At 41.4% G+C, this 17,351-nt stretch overlaps 1 protein-coding gene across 2 annotated transcripts in view; it reads left to right on the top strand.

Annotated features, from left to right (window-relative positions):
• Positions 1–17,351, top strand: part of DSCAM (DS cell adhesion molecule) — a 183,049-nt gene that overhangs the window by 115,795 nt on the left and 49,903 nt on the right. For both annotated transcript variants that reach the window (XM_039388586.1, XM_039388588.1), the window contains 3 exons: positions 8,935–9,088; positions 15,376–15,493; positions 16,274–16,437. In XM_039388586.1, the coding sequence (XP_039244520.1) occupies positions 8,935–9,088; positions 15,376–15,493; positions 16,274–16,437 (436 nt within the window). The remainder of the gene's footprint in view (positions 1–8,934; positions 9,089–15,375; positions 15,494–16,273; positions 16,438–17,351) is intronic.

The following is a 17,351-nucleotide window of genomic DNA, read 5'->3' as shown; positions in this document are numbered from 1 at the left end:
TCTATATTTTCTCAGCTCTTAACCTCTATTTTCAGCACAAGTCCCCAAAGGCTGGCAAATATGGCAAGAAGCTTGCAAAACATACAGGCAGATATTTAAAACCCTGATATTTCCAATCAGAAGAACCAGTTTATTCTCTGCTCTTTAATCTGACAGTAGCTTTGAAATGTTAGCCCATCAAACTGTTACTAGTTGGGAGATTCTGCTAAGAGATATGATTTGTCCCTTAAACCTACCTGGACTGAGGTCCCAAATGACCAGGTCTGGAAGGAGAAGAAATTCCAGGGCAAGATGCTGTTGAACCAAATGAATGGAGTGAGAATGTTCCTGCAAAGATCCCAGATGATGCTGCCTTGATAAAAGCATCAGTTGGATCAGCTGGATGATGAACCAGAACACAGAGCACACCCCAAATGCTGAAATAGGGGTGATGAATAAAATGTATCTCATAGCACAAACCCTGCAGCCCCTGGTATCTGTGTTGGAAGGAATCTTTGAAAACTTTACAATTCTGGACTTTTCCAAAGGATTTAGAAGGATCCAAAAGCTGAAAGCCCAGCAAGGATTCACGTTGGCTTGGAAATATTTCTGTGAAACAGTTGGGTTTGGAATATGCAGTAGATGAAGAGGTGCAAAGTAATGATGGAGAAGAAGGAAATAATCTTATATTTGGCCAAAGCTCAAGTTAATTTACTTGGAAACATAATTGACATTGGGAGCTGACCAACATCTGGGACTATCTGGGGCATATACTGATCTTTTTGGTTTGCTCATTTGTCTGTGAGAAACATATTTTTAAGCCTGTTAGATTTCTATATTTGTTTCATTTTTTTGCTTTGGTTTAAACCCACTAAGAGGAAAAGAAAATGACATGATTTAACTGGCTGTCAGATTAAAACCCAGGCATATGATGTCTGCACAAAAAGAAACATTCCCATGGACATTGTGTCTCCTCAGTCCTTTGATAGAATAACCAGCAGCAGCAGTGACTAAAATATTAATCTGTTTCTCACATCTCAATGCATCTTTTACTGTCAATCTGTAGAGCATCATATTGAGGGAAAAACTATAGGAATGATTCCTAGTGAGGGTGTATTACAGTGGGTTTTTCTCTGTCCAGTAGAAGTGGCATCAATCACGTTCTTTCTCCAGGTTTCCTTTGTCTCTCCTACAGATGTACAGACTGAAGCTTCCCAATTCTGGTCACAGAGTTTTCAAAAGGTGCCAATGGAAAACACTTAGGCCAAATATCTTGTTTTTTTATTAAGTCCTGTATGACTTGAATACATTCCCTAATGGCAGAATGTTCCAGAAAACACATGGAGGGTGTTCTTTTGCAATTTGTTACTGACATCTTGTCAAAGGCATATACGGGAGACTCAGGGGGTTGCCCTGTGGAAGAAAATAGTCATCTCTGCTCTCTCTCTCTGTAATTTTAAGGCTCAAGGTGGGATTTATTCATCTGACTTCAGACACCTCAAATAGAGACACCTATGCTTATTCTGGGGTCATCAAGGCTTCCCTTTCACTAAAGGAAAGAAGGTGGAGGTCTGGGAGAAACTGGATGAACCTCCTTCCAAAAGCTTCCCTCCTCTTTGTTTACTCAGAGAAAGTGTATGTGGTCATCTCAAACCTGATGACATGCAACTTAAACTAGATATGCATATATATAATATACAATTATATTTAGCTAAATCTTTAAAGATTAGTTGTTATAAACTCCCAGCATCCAGGTATTTTCCACACAATTCCTTCAGGCAGACACAAGTTTTGTCTTGATTTTGCATAGGATCTGTCCAAAATCAAACTTTTGGTTTGCATTGCATTTTCTGACCCTCAGTTCCTCCCCAGATTAAAGACTTGAATAAAAGGCATGGAAAATAGAGTTAAAGAAATTATAAGCCACAAATGATTTGTTATTTGCATACTGTGGAAGCTTCAGTGATTGAAAGGATGCTGAAAGTCTCTGGAAAAGGAGAGAAGGAGCTGACAGAAGTTGGCCAAGTAGATAAAGTTACTGCTGAAGAGAAGCTTATTTAGAGTCAGCAGAACCTGTAAGGATGAATTTAAAATATATGTTCATTGATTTGTATATTACAAGCAGTATTTATCACTGTATCTATATAGTACTTTTTACAGCATGAAGATATTTATGTTTATTAATTCTTGTTCTTTATTTAGCATAGAAATAGTGTATAATTTGGGGGTTATTTTAAAACCTTATTTTGGATGGTACTTAAAATGTGTCTTTTTTAATATACCACATGTACTATATTTAGCTTTTTTCATAGTTATTTCACAGCTTTGGTGCCAGCTCCCAAACATAGCACATTCATTATTTTAATTGCTTTGTCAACTTTACGTTTTTTGCCTATCTTGTTTTTGTCAGGGAGCAGACCTCAGGAGAGATGTGACAGAGTATAAATTGACTCTGATGATGTGCTGTTTCTATACAATTTTTAAAAGGTCTCCTTGTAAAGCCCTCCTGAAAAACAAATTCGATATTGATTTTTTCATAAAACTCCCTCCTTGTAATATCTCATCTGAACCTCCCTGGCAACATTTCCTCTTGTCCTTTCACTTGAGACATGTCAGAAGAGCTCGACCTCCCTCCCTGCCCCCTCCTGTCAGGGAGTTGCAGAGAGCAATGAGGTCCCCCCGAGCCTCCTCTTCTCCAGATAAACCCCCCCAGCTCCTTCAGCTTCTCATAAGACATTTTCTAGACCCTTCACCAGCTTCAGGAGGCTGATGGACTCTCTGTCAGGCAGGGGGTGTATCTTGGTGGCTTCCACACAACAGACTCCTTGACCATGTGGAAGTCTAGGCAGTGGGTTGTCTTCCAGGTGTAATTCTTGGAAATGGGAAGGCAGGGAGTTACTTCTGTTGTTTCCAAAATTCCCATCTTACACTTTCTAACATTTCAGTCCCATATTTAAGGAAATAAAAAAAAGATAAAATGTTATATGGCAGCTGCATTCTGCTTTGTGCACAGCTTCTGCTTCCAGCAGTTGCCTTCAATAATGCTGAGTGAAAAGCAGATCCTAGAATCACAGAATAGTTTGGGTTGGAAGGGACCTTAAAGATCATCCAGTTCCAACCCCCTGCCATGGGCAGGGACACCTTCCACTAGCCCAGGTTCCTCAAAGCTCAGTCCAACCTGGCCTTAAACACATCTAAAGATGAGGCATCCACAACCTCTCTGGGCAACCTGTGCCAGGGCCTCACCACCCTCACAGGGAAGAAGATGCCGTGTTTCAAAACATGAGCCTGAACAGAAACCTTTGTGTGACCAAAGTGGCAGCCAAGAGTCTTACTGGAGACTGTGGTCCGGGATTGGTGGTTATTTGCAGCTCTGACAGCCTGGTCATGTGTGAAAGGAAGCAAGGCAAAAGCCAGCAGTCCTCAAGAAAAGTACAACTCACAACCTCAGGCAGAGTTTCACATCTTCAGGGAGTTCACTGAGAGGGCAAATGAGTGGTCTGTCTACTCTGTTCAGGGATACAGAAGTTGAAGTTCATTCTCTATAAATAGAGAAATGTATTGATTTTGTATTACTCCAGTTTGCTTCCAGGTAGAAACAACTGGTTATATCCCACATTACTGGACAACTTGTGAGTCCAGGAGACTCTAAAACATCGTTTTTAAAATAAAACACGGCAGTGCTCCACACCTCAAGTACTGTGTTCAGATCTGGGCCCCTCACTTCCAAAAGGACATTGAGGTGGTGGAGCAAGTCTAGAGAAGGGAATGGATCTGGGGAAGGGTCTGGAAAACATGTCCTGTGAGGAGCAGCTGAGGGAGCTGGGGGGGGGTTAGTCTGGAGAAGAGGGGGCTCAGGGGGGACCTCATTGCTCTCTGCAACTCCCTGACAGGAGGGGGCAGGGAGGGGGGATTGGGCTCTTCTGGCATGTCCCAAGGGAAAGGATGAGAGGAAATGGCCTCAAGTTGCACCAGGGGAGATTAGAAAAAAAAATTTCACCACAAGGGTAGTCAGGTCTTGGAATAAGTTGCCCAGGGAGGTGGTGGAGTCACTGTCTCTGGAAGTGTTCCAGAGGCACCGGGATGTGGCCCTTGGGGTTGTGTTTTAGGGGTGATTATGGTGGTGCTGGGGTGACAGGTGGGGTAGATGATCTTGAAGGTCTCTTCCAGCCGTGATGATTCTGGGATTCTGGGATTTCCAGGAACAACAAAGCCCTGAGGTAGAGCAGGGCAGACAGTTCTGTGACGGTGTTCAAAAAGATGGAGATCTTTGTGTTTTGACCACACAGAACTAAAAACTTACTTTAATTACTGATGAGACTCAGTGCTTATCATAGGCCTCATCTGCACTACTGATTAAACAAGAGCTGAGGAGCAGCACCAGGCCCCAAGAGGATGTGATGGTGACCAGTGTCAGTGCACACTGCTAAAGCAGATTTGTTTTGAAAAGAGCTATTTAAAGCAGTACAAAACTGAGCTAGAGACCAAGTTTGAAAGCCTTATGGAGCATTGGGATGGAGTGCACACCACACTGCCTGGCTGTCTCCCATGTAGCAGCGGAGATAAGCCCAGAGGACTGATGTTTGTTGAGAGAAACCCAGCTATGCAAACAGCATTTCACTGATTCAACTCAGGCCAGATATAAAACTGATTGCTGCTCTGTGGGAGCCTGCAAAACCAGTGGTTTGTTGTTGTGGGCAGGAGGGAGAGACATAAGTATCTCTCCTGAGTCCACTTTTGTGCAGTGGTTCCATTAGTGACCTGGATAATGAAATAGAGAGGCTGCCTATTAAATTTGCAGGAGATATAAGGCTGAGAGGGATTGCATGTACACAGGAGGCACAACTAGAATTCAGACAGATCTTGATGAACTGGGAAATTGGTCTGCAAAAAGTGAGATAAAATTTAGCAAGAAAATGGGTAGTATGAATAATCAGCTACAGAAGCACTGGGTAGAGAGCAATTGGTTTGGTTCTTCAGAAGAGGGTTTTAAGGTTATTGTGCATCCCAAGATGAACATCAGCTGCCTTTATGATCCTGTTGTGAAAAGCCAAATGAGAAACCCTGGAATTGTTGAATACAGGTTTGGAAACCGTGTTTGAGAAAGCTATGGACCATCGTTCGAGAGCCTGAAGGATAACAGCAGATATTCTTGGAGGAACTACTGGAGAAAATGTGATTTCTGGACAATGTTGAAAGCATCAGGGTTATTTAGTTGTAAAAAGATAAGGGTACAGGTGAGGAAAGGAATGATAAAACTTCATGTAGATTAAAGGCTAGTGCAAAGATCAAGGTAATTTTCTATTCCCCATGTTCCTAAGAGCCTGGAAAAGAAGCTATGGCCTTAAAGTGCAGCAGGAAACTTGAGCTAGATTACAAGAAAAGATTTCTAACCATAAGATTAAGCAATGGGATAGGTTGTGCAGCCTAGGGAGTTGCAAAATCTCTTTTTATCGTAAGTCTTCAAAATCAGGTTGGAAAAACATCTTTTTGAAATGGAGCAGATACAGTTGAACCTGGTTTAAAGAAGAAACAGAGACTTGGGTGAACTCTCAGGGTCCTTTACATGATGCTATGGCCATATTTTCTACCTAAATTAACAGTGAAAACACACTTGCTACTCTAGGTTGTATATATATGTTTTAACTCTCTGTTTGGGAAACAGAGATTACTTGGAAAATGTTAGAAATATTTCTTTAATTTTTTCTAAAGCAACCTTTATCCAAGGCTGGGTTAAAAAAAACCCCACAACAAACAAAGCAACAAATAAAAGAAGCAATCAAAAATAGAAGCCAGAGGCATCAGAATCTATGCACATTACCTATTTAATTGTGCTTTAAAGGAGTCAGAAATGCCAGAAGATGGCATCCTGCTTCAAAGTGTGTGAAGGAATGCACACCAGCAGAGCTGAAGTTGCATCAGAGGAAATTGATGTTCCCTGCAGTGGCTGTTCCTCAGCATATCTTGCCATTGCCTGGTTTGGGAAGTAGATTGACTGCACCCTGACAGAGGATTTGGATTTCATTTCATTTCATTCTTCACAGCCTTTGCTGGCTTTTTAGAGATTGATCTCTGCCTGTCCTTTCTGGACAGTGAGCTAAAGACGGAAGAAAAATTAACCCATCATCTATAAGCTGAAGAAAAATAGTGGTTAGGAGAAAAAAATCCCTTGAGCAAGCATGTTACTGCTCCTGAGACAGAACTGCAGCACATGTTTTATACTGGCACATGCACAGACCAGTATGTGACAAGGTGACATTCCTTTAAAATATTTCTTATTTCAATTGTTTAATCTTCCCTCTGCTGACAAAGCTGCCTTTTTTCTCCTTGTGTAATCAAAGTCTCTGGCATGTTAGTCTAATTGAAATGACAGGCAAAAGTTTAAAGGAAAATCGATTCTTTGTCACTGGTGCATCCCCAGGTGTTTAAAGGGGAATGTGAGCTGAGGAAACAGAAGATGTATGTTAACCAGTTAGAAACTAAACTCTTCTGCTATAGCAGTTTGTTTTAAGAAAATGAGAATCATTTATTTAGTGAAGCTACATTTACCAGGTTCAATTAATAAATTAATTCTGAGAATAATTGATTTTACGTTCGGAATAGCTATAGATGCAAATGTGTGACTGATGCTGGTTCTCTGTGGGTGAAAGAAAGGAACTGAAGACAAGGCATTTAAAAGCTAAATCTGTGATTCTTCCATCTTTGGAGTTTCAGGGAGAGAGAGCTCCTCTGTTTTGAGACAATTTTGCCACGGCAGAGGGGAGCAGGGCAGTGAGGCATTTCAAGCAGGAGATTGGCTGTATTAGGAGTGGCTTCCAAAGACAGCCATGTGTCCCTTTCATAAAGCACAGGAATCATGGGGAAAACAGTGTAAATTTAACTGGTCTGATGTTTGCTGGAATGAAAGTGAGCAAAGAGGAATTCTGTGATGTTCAGCTGTTCCTAAATGCTGCATCCATAGGTGGTTTAGAAGTAACCTGTGCCACATAACTGCATTAACGAGTGGAGCCCAAGTGCTAGAGACAGCCTGGCCTGCTTGACTTTCAAATTAACCCTAGGAAATGCTGCCTCATGAATATTAAAATTCAGCCTCCTATGCCATGATCAATACATTAATTTTTATGTACGACCTCACAAAGATCCAGCCTGTCAAGCTACGGGCATTTGTCCAATATTCCTGTATAAATGTCAAGACAGATGGTTCTCAAAACCTGCTGCAGTATTTCACATAATAATAGGAGTGTCTGGCTGCACTGACCTCTTCATATCAGAAGTGGGAACCCAGGCAAATACCTGTTAAATGGGACAAGCTGACTTGGCATTTTGACAAGGAAAGGAGCAGTGAGATGAGCTAGAAAATAAGGCAAGGTCCCCATTTGGGCTTGTGCTTAGCCTGGGTAACTTAGCAGGAGAAAACCAGTCTTCCCAGAAAAATTAGTAACCATGGAATAAACAGAATGTGTTCTTGTAGAAGCCTTTGCGTGGTCTCTGAAGGGGGTCTGGCTCAGGTACAGATGTCTTCAGTCTAGATTTCCCAAGTGAGATGAGATGAGATGAACTCCCCTCTCCCCCTGGCTGTAGGAGATGCCAGCTCAAGAACACAGAAGTGCACTGACCCATTCAGTAGCTGAAACTCTACCAATTCACACTGGAGAGGTGTTTAATGATACCTCAGAAACATCCCCTGTTTATTTGGAATTCACTTTGAAGGACTACATATTCCAATATTTTCAGGTCAATGTGCCTTTTGAAATGCTAATCAGATGGAATTGGCCTTTACCACAAGCAGATTATTTGTATATCAAAGAGATTCCTTGCACACTTTCTGTCAGTCTGAACCAAGTTTAGATTACAGCGATGCACTATTTTTAATGCTGATTCCTCGTAAAATCTTCTTTTCTACGTCATTAACGTTCTAATTATTTTTAGCCGGGTGATAGTTAGCTGTTACCATGCTCAGCATTGCACAGGGAAGTGAGTATTATTCATTCTAATGCTTCATTTCCCCTCTATTTTTACGTACCAGCATCACAAAGCCTGTATCAGAAATAAAAGTGGCTGTATTGAGCAGCGTTGAGGTTTGCCTTCTCCTCCACCGAGCTTCCTGTGGAGGGATGTGCTGAGGTGCACAAAGCCACATTCCCTGCAGGAATCTATATGTTTCTCCACGCTTTTCCTTGCACAGGTTGCTCCAAGGAGGCTGCAGAGCCTCTCACAGACGAGCAGGTACTGCAGAGCAGCTGCTCGGCTTCGCCGCAGCCCCGCGGCCGAGGCACTTGAGTGACAGTGTGACAATAGACTGAACTGGCATTTCTTCCAGCACTTGTCCTTCCCTGCTAATGCAGCTAACTGGCTGAGATGACCTTCAGCTGGGAGCCTTTGAATGGAAGTAATTCTGTGACTGTACAAAACTAGACATGTGGGGGAAGTTTGAACAGTCTGTTACAGAACACGGTTTTTATTTCTTGGTTTGCCCCACTGCTGAAGGAATAAGCCACCAAAGCCAAGAATAAGGAACACCAAAGCTTCTAGTAGACATATCTCAACTAGTAAACTCCAGATTTCACAGCAGATGCAGGACTGAATCCTCTGTTTGGAAAGTTTTGTGTAGATGCAAATCAGAAGCAGCAGTTCTGCTTTGTCAGAACTATTGATGGTAAAATTCAGTCAAATGTGTTCCCTTCAACTGTTTATCCAACCCTGTAAAAATAAACAGGCACGTGAAAGTCCTAATCTGAATACAAGCAATCTGTAAACAAGACATAGGCCCAAATTCACTGAATATAAATGGATTGCAACAAGTTATTGTGCCTGCTCAGTTTATCGCCCTGTGCCATCTGTTTGCAGCCATTGATATTCAGGAGAACCCTGAAGTAACAGCCTTTGTAGCACTCAGCAGGCATTGTCCAAACGCCGTTTATTTTAGTCTGGAAACATTTGTCTCTCCCACCACAGGTAATCAGCGAGTTTGAAGCCTCTCCCGACTCATTTTCCTACAGAATCCCCAACCTGAGCCGGAATCGGCAGTACAGCGTCTGGGTGGTGGCGGTGACCGCCGCGGGCAGAGGCAACAGCAGCGAGATCATCACGGTGGAGCCGCTGGCCAAAGGTAACAGTGACAGCCCTGCTCGGAGCCAGGCGGGGCTTTGCAGTGCTAATTACTGTGATAATTGGCACGTGGCCTCTCCGCGCCTCACCGCTCACCGAGGGCGGGATTTGTCAGCAGCGAACTTCAGTTCTCTCTCCAAAAGTGACAACTCCCAGCTTTTGCTGGAGTCAGCAGAGAGAGGGTGACGTGCTCCTCTGGGGGGGGGGGGGGGGGGGGTAACTCGTTCTACCTTCCTTAGAAGGAAGCGTGTTGCTTTTTTTGGAGCAATTTTTATCTTCTTTTGTGGGCTACAGAGGGTTTGCACATGATATCTCTCCCCCTCTGAGTATGTTTCTTTCTCTTGCTGTACAAGGTAACTTCTTTATCATTCCTTTCCTTAGTTATATCTCTTGTGTACTCCACAAGTACCATCTTCTGTATAAAATGGTTTGATTAACATATCTGAACTCTGAACAATTGTTCTCTACTTGCATTAGCTTTGAAGTTTGCTGCTTCTATTTCAGATGTGATGAAGGGATAATGTGCCTCAAATCTTGCATATTTATTTCCAGCTGTACTGGTTGTTCTATTAAAAGGTGGTGCTTGGGCCTATGAATTCTGCCTTACCTGTTCTGTGAGATGTGATGCCTGCAATATTATAGAACCTTAGCTTTGAAAATAGACAGGAAAGTGAGAAGAGTCCCATCATATTTATTCTCTGTGTGAGGTATTCAGACTGATGTCTTTTCCCCACTCAACTTGGTACATCACAGCCTGTGCCATTATGAGCAGAGTAATGCACAGTCCCCAAAAGCTGCAAAAATTTAATTGACTTTGCAGTTTTACATGCCTGCTAATTCTTCACTCATGTGTCTAATGATGTAGAAATGTTAAAGAAAGTGTCTAGTGCATTATGAGGAGAGATATTTTCTAAAAAAAAAAGCTGTGCAGAATTTCAGCCTTGTGCCACCAACATGAAGGCACTTTTCTGCATGGAAGAGCAAGCAACCTCACCGTGGGAAATCTTGCATTCCTGCCAGTCTGAGTGGGAGATCACCAGTTTGATGGTGGTAGATTAACTATCTGAGCTTTATCCTGGGCTGCATCCCAAGCACTGTGGGCAGCAAGTGAGGGGGGGATTCTGCCCCTCTGCCCCCTCAGGTGAGACCCCCCTGCAGAGCTGCTCCAGCCCTGGGGAACAGCACAGCAAGGATATGGAGCTGCTGGAGAGAGTCCGGAGGAGGCACCAAGAGGATCCCAGGGCTGGAGCAGCTCTGCTGGGAGGAAAAGCTGGGAGAGCTGGGATTGTTCAGCCTGGAGAAGAGAAGGCTCTGGGATTTTTGTAGGGTTTTTTTCCGTCAATTAAGGAGAGTCACCTTCTTTGTGGCGCTTTTTGTACAGCCTTTCAGACAGTTATTTCTCTTAGTAGCTACACAGTGTTAGTGGAATGACTGGAAGGGTGTCTGAAAGGCCATGAAAAGTCCAAAGGATCTGAAAAATCTGGAGCTTTTCCACTGTTGACTTATTTGTAGGATAACTGCACACTGCACTGTGAACATCAGTATGACCAAAGCTGAGATCTTAGAAGAGGGATGAGGGGTAATAAAGGACATCAGTGAAGGAATATTTTGAATAAACATCTTAGGGAAACAGGGCAAAGGTCTCAGTGTGCTCCTCTTTTTAGTCCAGGTGTCACCTGTGTGGAATGGATGTGTGGTGATGAAATTTAAAAAAAAAAGGAAATAAAAATATGCATAAAAATAGATGCTTGAATAAAAATAAAACCAATCAACCATCAAAATGGTGCAGTACTAATAGGCTGAGGCTGCAGGCAAACCCTGCACAAAATGCACTAGAATTTCTCTCTTTCCATCCCTTGTGCATTTAAAGAAAGAGGGAGGTGTTCAAAGATGAACACAGATCAGTGCAGACCCTACAGGTGCCAAGATTCTTAACCCCTACTCGTGAGGAATTGCGGGATGCAGCTGCTCTCTGCCAAAAAATTGAGAAGTTGCAACTTGACCCACATGTACTTAAACTGATCCAGCTTACCAGAATTAATTCTGCTCCTCTGAAGCTTATGTAACATAATCCATGATGACAAATAAGTGAACTTAAAAATAACTTCTATGAAAAGACAACATGACTTTAAAGAAAAATAATTAATTACTTCAATATAGACAGGTCAGTCTGAACAAGACTTTATTTCAAAGGACAGTAGAATGCATTCAGTCAACCTTAGAGCTTGCAGTGGTACTCCAATATAAAGTCTGCATTAGATGATGCTCAGGAAAAGCCTCTTACATGCACTTAGGACTGAAAAAGTGGTGAATAATCCATTTGTGGAGGCTTTGATGGGCACTAGGAATACTAGTAGATAGCAATTTTATGAACTTTGGATGCAGCTGGGTTAGAAATTATTGTATCATGTGCAAGACTTCCTTTATGAATGCATCACAGGGCTTTTTAGAGAGCTGGGAGGAAGTGCTGATCAGTGACAAGGGCAGTGGATGCACAGTGAAGAAGGATGGGCAGAGCTAATAGTCTCCAAGACCTTTCTCACCCCCCAGTTTGTCTGAAGCAAACAGCACATCACAGGGTTAGAAGCAGTTATAGCCTGATTTTGCCACGAGTTCCCAATGCTAAAACATCCTGTGGGCCTTTGTTTTGAAGTTGTTTGCTTCTTTTTTTGCTCCTCTTACTGCACAGTAACTGTCCAAGTAATGATACCGTCCTGACAGCTAATGAGAGTTAACTCTGAATTGAATTATGTCAACTTAATTATAACCCCTTTAAGAACTCCTTTGAGAACAATGAGAATGTCTAGATAGGGGTTTGATGTGAAATGGATAGTCCAATTTAAATGAAAGCTTAATTCAAGTTAACATTTCTTTCTTTCTTTAGTGCCTTCATTTCTCAGAACAGATTGTTATTCTCTGTAATTAACTGACAGAAATAATAAAGAAAAAACCCAACAAACAGAAAATAATCACGGCAATGAAAGTTCAGTCTGGAAGTAAAGCTCTGCCCCTGCCCCTCAAATTACACTTCATTGTTGACTTGAAAGACGTGGGTTGAGCCTATCAAATATATTCAAAAGACATAAAACCTTGCATGCACCTTGTTCCTCTTATTTACTGGCCATGACTGATGGAGAATGACGTTTGCTGGCAACATGATGATAACAGATCTAGACCCATGGCAATCTGATCCTCTGGGGAGAACTCTATGACTTCAGTGTTGAGTTTTCCCTGTTCTTTTAGACTACTTGAGCATAAATTTTGAACAGATTTCCCCCTTAGTCTATGCTGATTTGTTTGTTTAATGTTTTTAAAAAACATGTGGGGCTCACATGATAATAGCACACCTCAGTGGTCTGTTCCTTTAATGGTTCTTCAGACTGGAATCCACAGGATATCACAACCATAAAACCATGGAATGTTTAGGTTGGAAGGGACCTTAAAGATCATCTCATTCCTGCCTCCCTGAGAGGAGAAACTTCCACTCTCCCAGGTTGCTCCAAGCCCCATCCAACCTGGCCTTGAACACTTCAAGGGATGGAACAGGTTGTCATAGTTGTTGTTCAGTTTGCCTTTAAAATGCAGTTGTGTCCTCTGGATAAAACAAAACAAAACAAAACAAAACACCCAAAAAACTGTGTTACAGCCTCTTGCAAAGAATTCCTGCCCATTTCTATTTCTATGACAGTAAATGTAGGTTATAGGATTTGGAATTTAAGCAAACAAACCTGCAGAAAACCTCATTAGCATAAGGGAGTGCACTGTTCTGTGAAGGCACCTCTTTCTCTTCAATTAATGATTGGGTAATTTGCAAAAAATAAGGACAGACACAGCCCCAGTCCAGTGCCATGCCATCAAATTAAAGGCTGGAGAGAAGTCTGTAGGCATGTGGGTGGCTTTGACAACAGAGGTAAACCCTTAAACTCTGCAGCTGAATTGCTCACGTGCTTCCTAAAACTCCCTTTGCTCAAAAGGGAGAGGTCTGTGAGATTCCAGGCATTTTTACCTCATGAATGCCTGTTGGAGTTTCAAACCCGTTGCTTTTAGATGGATTTCACTTGGCATTTATTTCATTTCTAGTTTTCTTTGTGTACCTTTTAGCAGTCTCGGGACATTATTAGAAGTCAAGCTATAAAGAAAATTGGACTTGAAAATTACCGTGATCTCTTATAAAAGCACTCAGTGCATGAAAGGAATAAGATAATCTGTAGAAACCTGTGGATACTTTCACAGGAATAGTGCACTGTGCATTTGGAATCAGCACTTCTGGGTTATGACCTGTCATTTTACCACTTAATCTTCTTTGAGCTTTATGTTATTTCCACCCATCACAGCAAAACCAGGATGTGGAAAACCAGGAGCTACAACATCGTTGTTGCACTTTCAATTTCTAATGTCCAACCTTTGACTTAAAGGAAGAATTCACTTTGAAAGAACTATCAAAAGCAAAGGGATAACACAGACAGTTTGCCACCAGTGGTGCCATGGATCCCTGTATTCCACATGCTGTGTCCCACAGGAACTGGCAGCAGTTGGAAATAGCTGGATATTTCAAGAAACACTGAGGAGGTGGGAAGGCCAGGGAGGAAATAATTAATAGTTAATTTTAAATGAGTTTTCAGGCTTGACTTTACAGAGGAATTTTGCATGGATTGGGGAATTCAAGCAGTCCAGAGGTTCCAGATGTGTTTTGTAGATAGTCAAAGCTGACAACATCTCCTGCTGCTTTTTAAAGATGGTGTGAGCACTGTGAGGCACCTCCTGCCACAAGAACCAGGCACCACTGAAGACAGTTGAGCCTTTTAACACTTGAGAAGAGTCAGGATTTCACTGTGTGTGTCTCTGAGTGCACTGAGCATTTTTCTGTGTGAGTTCCTTTGGTTAATGAGCCCATGGCTTATGGCAGTACAGACCTCTGTAAATCTTTCCTAGGGGACGTGGTCTTAGGAATGCCCTGGTGGAAAACCAGGCAGATTCATGAGGCTTTAATGACTGACCAGTGTCTTTGAGTCACTTTGGTGTTTAACTTTTCCAGGGCAGCACTTTCCTTCCAGGGTTAATTATCAGAGTTTCTGGAAGGAGGGAGCCAGGTATCTTCAGCTGCTGTTGAGCCAGGACAGGACATATCCATGCTTGGCTCTTCAGAAAATAATGTTGTCCCATTACCACTTTGTCTGTTACCTAAATTTTTAAACAGCTACTTTTGTTTTCAGTCAAAATTCTGACCAGAGAAAAATCTCTCTAGAAGCTTGATCTTCAACAGTGTGAGAAGAGAGCACAGGCAATACAGCCCAAACTGATCATATAATCTATGAAATCTTTTCTTTTTATGAATATTTCAAGTCCCATTGCAGCCTACTCAAGTAATTTTGCTTAATTTTTCAAGGCCTGTTCTTTTATGCATGATTTTTTTTTCTTCAAGATTAACCATCCCAGTTATATTTGAAGCTGGGTCTCATTTTCATGTTTTTCTAATTGGTACAAAATGGATTATTAAGTATAAATTCTGATCAGTGTGCGTGGCTGAAGTAGATCAAGCCTAAAAATACAGTATTTTGTCTATCTGTAGTCAGTATGTGCCTTTAAAATGTATATTTAGAGGCCAACAGCAAATCTATTTCTATCAAGGATCATTCTTAAGTAATAAATGAACCTCTAACACAACCTCAGTGTTCTTCTGTATTATAAACTAAAACTACAGGACTGATACTTTTCTTGATATATTTGGGTGATCTGAGAGCTGACACAAATTAAACTGACTGAAGAATTTGTTCATATTTGTGGACTTCAGGTAGACTCTGCAATGTATTAACCTGTACATACCTGAAGCTTTGCTTTGCTTTATAACAAAACTGTTGTAGCAGTTATGTGTCAATAATTTAGCTTCTGTAAGACACCTGTCTGTTGTGGACACTTCTTGCTGAGAGTTTGGAGAGAAGCATCCATTGGATATAATTTTCATCTGTAATTTCTGCTATGAAATATATAAAAGTCAGTAAAGATGACAAATAACTGGATTTGCTCTTTTTCTCTACAAAGACTATTCCATTCTGTCCCTTATCTGTCTTTCAGTTACTTTCCTTCCAAATACTGAAGCTGATATTTGTGCTTGAATAAAAAGACAATATTATGAGTTAAAATGAATTAGTTTCCTAAAAGCACCGCTTGAAACAGATTAGTTTGCTTTTCCACCTTTAATTCTGGGTGTCTGTATTTCCCTTCTAAGGGCTGTATGAATGGACACCTCACTCCAGTCTTTCTTGCTCTCCCTCTCTCTCTCTCCCCCAGCTCCTGCCAGGATTTTGACCTTCAGCGGCACAGTGACGACTCCCTGGATGAAGGACATTGTTCTCCCTTGCAAAGCCGTGGGGGACCCAGCTCCAACAGTCAAATGGATGAAAGATAGGTAACCAGCAACTAAATGTATAGCTCTGATAAAGCCCATTTCCTTAAAATCCTGAAGGTTGTGATGTGGGCACTTAGACGTGGTCATGGTAGATGAGGAGTTTAGAAATCCCTTGAACTCATTGGCTGTGGTGATTACAAGGTGTCAAAAGCAGAAGAATAATGGAGAAAGGGTAAAGGAAAACATTCAAAATGTAAAACCTTGGAGTCTGTTTTGTTTTACCTTCGGGCAGACAGGATGGTTTTATTCTGAGAAAGCAAAATGCCCAATACACTGATCCCTGCTGAGGTGTGTCAGTATGTCTTGCCCAGATTTTATTTTTTGTTATTCTCTTTTCAGCTCTGGTTTCACAGTTTGACAGAGTCACTGAGAGGCACACCTGGACAACAATTTTCATCCAGGCACGGTGTAAGCAGTGATACTGCAGTGCTGTGAAACCATCGTGGGCATTGATACAAGTAGCTATTATTTTATAAAGGATGAACTTTGCAGCCAGGAACTGATTTACTCTTATTTTGGCACTTCTATGAAACAGCATGTGGTTAAGGAAGGAGTGAATTTCCATTTTCACTCAAATTTGGGCCAGATAATGTGAATTTTTAAAGCAAACGGCAAGGGTTTCCCAACAGAAAATATCCTTTACTCTCATTAAAGAGAACGCACCAACTCCCCCCCCCTTTTTCTTTCTTCCCATTCTTAGTTGCTTCAAAAAAAAATCCAATTCTGACTAATTTTGATTGTAACTTCTTTAATGTATGCACTTTGTTTCCTGTGAGGTAGTAACGGGACACCCAGTCTAGTGATGATTGATGGGCGAAGGAGCATCTTCAGCAACGGGAGCTTTGTCATCCGGACTGTGAAAGCAGAAGACTCTGGATACTACAGCTGTGTGGCCAGTAACAACTGGGGATCAGATGAAATCATTTTGAATTTGCAGGTACAAGGTAAGGCTGTTTGATCCACCTCGTAATTGTTACCGCGACTATTGACTGCTACGTGTTGGTAATGCAAAGTGTGGGTAAAATATTAATATGAATGTGTGTTAATGCCTATCTAATTCTTCTAAATTAATAAATAAAATATTATGCAGGTCAGTCTGACCCAGCCATAAACATTTTATGATCTAGCAAGAGGTGCTTTTGGTGGAAAAATTCACACGCTTGCAGTTAAGTCTCTTTGTGAGTTTTTGTAGGATTGACAACAATCTTCTAGTTCTTTGCTCAGAAGGTAACAGATTATACCTTCTCCTTACAAAGATTACATGTATTGTTGAAATATTACAAAATTCAGAAAGACCTGAAGGCCTTTACTTCAGCTTCTGAAAAGCTCTCAACAGAAATTTGCCCCTGTACTGAGACCTTGGACAGAAACTTCATTATGGAGGAGCAGAATTTTATTGATGGTGGATACAAGGAAGCATTTAAAATGAAACATCAGTACACCTTCAACTAATGCATATCACCAGCTACTTTTTATGTGCATTTTGAAATGCCTGAAGTGTGTCCGTGATGGTGTTGATCCATATAAAAGCATGACCACAATAGGAAGGAGGCAGAGAAAACACTGTCAAATGGAAACCTTATATTTATATTTCATTAAGTACTTCTGTAATTGTATATCTTTGCTGTTATTGAACTGCAGTAACTAAAAGCAAGTCAATATTATTTCCCTGAGGGACAGAGAAAGAGTGGCATTTAATATGTGGGACCACCATTTTTTGTAGATAGGGTGAAGCTGTGATGGAAGGCTTTACAATAAATCTTTCCCAGTGCAGTGTGTGCAGTCTCTCTCCATGGAGTCAGCCAAGTCAGTCAGAATAACAGAACAAATCCATCTCACACAGAGAATTTTCCTTCAG

This window comes from Pipra filicauda, unplaced genomic scaffold (genome assembly GCF_003945595.2).
Source record: "Pipra filicauda isolate LSUMZ 115617 unplaced genomic scaffold, ASM394559v2 scaffold668_size373222_pilon, whole genome shotgun sequence".
NCBI classification, from domain to species: domain Eukaryota; kingdom Metazoa; phylum Chordata; class Aves; order Passeriformes; family Pipridae; genus Pipra; species Pipra filicauda.
Note: the sequence above shows the minus strand (reverse complement) of the source record. Positions and strands in the feature narration are given on the sequence as shown.